General features: G+C 32.5%; 1 protein-coding gene across 1 annotated transcript; it reads left to right on the top strand.

Annotated features, from left to right (window-relative positions):
- The first annotated feature begins 1,495 nt into the window (after positions 1-1,495).
- On the top strand, positions 1,496-2,993 carry LOC145191995 (uncharacterized). Its single transcript, XM_090097306.1, has 2 exons — positions 1,496-2,134; positions 2,306-2,993. Exons 1-2 carry the CDS (start codon positions 1,496-1,498, stop codon positions 2,846-2,848), a joined length of 1,182 nt encoding a protein of 393 aa, XP_089953432.1. The 3' UTR covers positions 2,849-2,993.
- The last annotated feature ends 1,047 nt before the right edge of the window (positions 2,994-4,040 follow it).

Here is a 4,040-nt window from a genome sequence, read left to right as displayed (position 1 = left end):
CGTGCTATATAGATTAATTAAAGTGCAGCAGATTAACTGTCATCAGGGCACCAGACTAAAAAATGTCTGCTAGTGTTTAAAACAACTGTGTTTATATCATTTTGTTAAAATTTGTATTCATAATTTTAATACTATTATTTAACTCAATTTAGAATTTGTTCAAACAGAATAAAAAGGTTTACAAGTATAAATATTATTTTTATTTGGAATTTCAGTTTGACAACAAATGTATTAATATTTTGATAGTACCTAACCTTAGTAACCTATTACAGAAAACTAGCATGGTAGTCTGGTAGTGTATTGTTTGTTATTAAGTGCAGATAATAATAATTTCTAATTTGAAAATATTTATTTAATTTCTTTAGTAATAATTATTATAATATATTGCTGCAGCTGCATAAACCAACAACTGAATGATAAGTTTGTATAATATGGTATTGAGTTTTGATTTTCTCATAATATTTCAGTTATCATTGAAATGGCAGCATCATTTCGTGTTGCTATCTCTACACGACTTCAAATCAAAATCTTTTTAATTGGACAACCAGAGCCAAATCTTCCAGATAAAGTTCTTCCCTTAACATCTGATGTTTTAAAAACATTTTTTTATCATCTTAATTCAACCAAAAAGTCAGTGCCTGAAAGTCTTAAAACAACTGTTGATGAACTGATTATTATTTGGAATAAAGCCCGTATTCCGACAGCATTTCATCCGAATGTAGTCTTAAAGTTGAAAACTTTAGTCCAGGAATTTAAATTAATAAAAAAAAATAAATCCAGATTGTCAGATTCTCAGAAATCGAGAGAGAAATCATTTATAGACACCATTGGCCTACTTTTTGACATTGCCCACAAGGATGCTGAAACCATGATCAGAATTGAAGAAGATAAAGAATTTTTATTGGATCAGAGATGTCAGAGAAAAATGGTGATGTTTGGAGAGGACAAAGAACTTTCAAAATTAGAAGAAAGAAATGAAGCAAGGAAACAAGCAGAGAGAGAACGAAAGCTAAAAGAAGAGCAAAGACAATCTGGTGCGAGTGCAATAGTTCCTGTTATTGAACCTTTACATGACGAAAGTTATAGTGATGACAACGATAACGATGCTGTTGATAATGACAAAATGGTTGATAGAGATTTTGAGATAGAAATCCCTGTTTATTACAGACAACAAGTCAGTAAAGCAAGTTCTTCAGGGTCAGCTGAATCAAGTTTAGCAAGTACTCCAAAATGACAATGTATCTTAGATACAATTCTTGACTCGCCTGATGTTTCATCAACATTAGACAGAATTAATCTATCTGACACAAAATTTACTATACTAGCAGCAGCAATTGCAAGGGCTGGTGGACAGAACCTCGATGATGGATCATTGTCACGTTCTACAGTCCGTAGAAAACGAACCTATCATCGATCAAATATTGAAGCCACTGTTCGAACTAAATTCTGCGATTTGGACAAACCACCACTAATCGTCCACTGGGATGGCAAACTGATGATAGATCGTACAAATTCTGCAGCCCCTAAAGCAAATGTTGACCGGCTATCTGTAGGTGTGACAGGTCACAATGTTGACAAAATACTTGGAATAGCAAAACTATCAGCTGGAACTGGAGAAGCCCAAGCAAAAGCAGTTATTCATCTGCTTAATTTCTGGGACATAATTGGTGATGTTATTGGAATGAGTTTTGATACTACAGCCTCTAACACTGGCTCCAAAAATGGTGCATGTGTAGTTCTAGAGAAACATATAGGTAGAAATTTGTTATATTTCGCTTGCAGACACCATGTTCATGAGATCATAGTAGCAGGAGTGTTTGGATCACTATTTGGACCATCATCTGGTCCCAACATACCTCTTTTCCAGAGATTTCAGCAATATTGGCCCAAAGTTAATCAAGGAAATTTTAAACCTCTAGATGACATTCGAATGAAAATACCCCTGGTGCAAGAACTACAAAATGAAGTGATTGCATTCCTCAAAGAAAACCTGCATGTTAAAATGCCAAGGGATGACTACAAAGAAATCATGGATCTCTGTCTGTTAATACTTGGAAAACTGCCTGATCAAGAAGAGAAAAATTATCATTTCAAGATCCCTGGTGCTTATCACATGGCTCGCTGGATGGCCAAGGTTATTTATTGTTTTAAGATTTATTTATTTCGTGAAGAGTTCAAGTTGACCACAAAAGAGGAAAAAAATCTCTGTGAATTTTGCTTATTTGCTAGTCTGGTTTATGTAAAATCTTGGATATCATCCACAAATGCCAGCGATGCTCCAGTTAATGACTTGTTTCTGTTTCAGCAACTTAAGCAGTTTGCAGTTGTGAATAAAACGATTTCCGAAGCAGCAGTCAAGAACTTTCAAAACCATTTGTGGTACCTTTCACCAGAATTGGTCCCACTAGCTTTGTTTTCAAACAAACTTCAAACGGAAGAGAAGCGAAAAATGATTTCCAACATGAAATTTCACGGTGAGAACTGGTCTGAAAGGTTGATCAAATTAAAGAACATTGAAAGTCTAGAGAAGAAATCTCTGGACATGCTGGTGACATCATTTTCAGCAAGTGCGTTGCGGTCAATGAAGGTTGATATTGATTTTCTGTTCAACAACGATCCAGCTACCTGGAATGATTCCCCAGAATACCAAGAAGGAAAAAATTTAGTATATTCATTGAAAGTAGTAAATGATGCTGCCGAACGATCTGTGGCTTTAATGTCGATGTTTAATGAATCGATTGCAAGGAATGAATCTGAAATGCAGAGGTTAATTCAGGTGGTTGAGGATCACAGAAAGCGAGTGCCAGATGCCAGAAAGTGTACTCTGAAGAGTTATAGTCCTTGCTAGCATTAACATTGCACGAACTATAACATTACGATAATTAAATGTTAATTGCTCATATGTTTTTTTGTTTATAATTCGTATTTTAATCAATGACAAAGAGTCAAAAATCCTTGTGTTTTATTTTGGAAAAATTCTGATATAACAAAAACCGCAGAACTTTAGTCGTATTGCAGTATTTTATTTCATTAATTTCTCTGCTAATAAACCAGTCTAAAGTGGATGTGGATTGTAATTTGTATTCAGAATTTAATATTTAGAGATAATTAAAACTGATCAAATCTGAAAAATCTAATTAACCGGGTTTTAGAAATTTGTGGAACTTTGTTACTTTTTCCATGTTTTTCACATTTTTCGTAAAACTTTATGGTCATTGAGCACCCCCTAAACATTATCTGATTGGAAAGATTTTTTGCACAGTTAATTACTATGTCAAATGGCACAAAATAAACAACTATGCAATCAAATCTGAAAAAAAAATTTTTTTTTGGACAGCCCTAATGTATACATATATAACTTATATATATGTATACATATATATACATATATACTTATATATATGTATAACACATGTATATATATAACATAATAGGTTATCTGAAGTTATTTTTATCATAGTTAACGTTGATAATTTTAAGTGCTGTGACCAAAACTAAAAATTGTAGCTAACTTAACTAAAGAAACCGTAACTAAATTTAGTCTAAAAACTTTTTAGTCTAAAATTTGTCGACTTAATTTTTAACTTGCGAAAAGTATGTTGTTTATGTCACCCAAAAAATACTTTTTTAAAATCTTGTTATGCGTTAGTTGTGAAGTGGTTTGAGCGCCATGTTTTTAATTATAAATTGCTGTAAGTTACAATTTTTATCTACAGGACATCTATTTCAAGGTTCGATGTTAGAGTTTTTCAGGTTTTTGGAGAAAGGTTTGCGACATAGAAACTTGGAATTTTGTAATAAAACTTATCTAATTAGTCCACCGTTATAATTAAGTACTTGTTTTAAATTTCAATGAAAAGCGGTTCAGATCTGGATTTTTTCAATTTCTAATTAAAGTGAATTACAAATTATAAAACACATGTGAAATCAATTTATAAATAAAGATGGTGCTATGTTTTTGGAAGGTGTGTTTTGTGTAGAAGCATTTTCGGATTTCCTTTAGATAATCATTTTTTGAGGTAAGAATACGTAATTTATTT

Source organism: Hydra viridissima, unplaced genomic scaffold (genome assembly GCF_058129835.1).
Source record: "Hydra viridissima isolate aposymbiotic clone 2 unplaced genomic scaffold, HvirCarnegie_v1 scaffold_9, whole genome shotgun sequence".
Classification (NCBI taxonomy): domain Eukaryota; kingdom Metazoa; phylum Cnidaria; class Hydrozoa; order Anthoathecata; family Hydridae; genus Hydra; species Hydra viridissima.
This window is presented reverse-complemented; position numbering and strand designations above follow the sequence as displayed.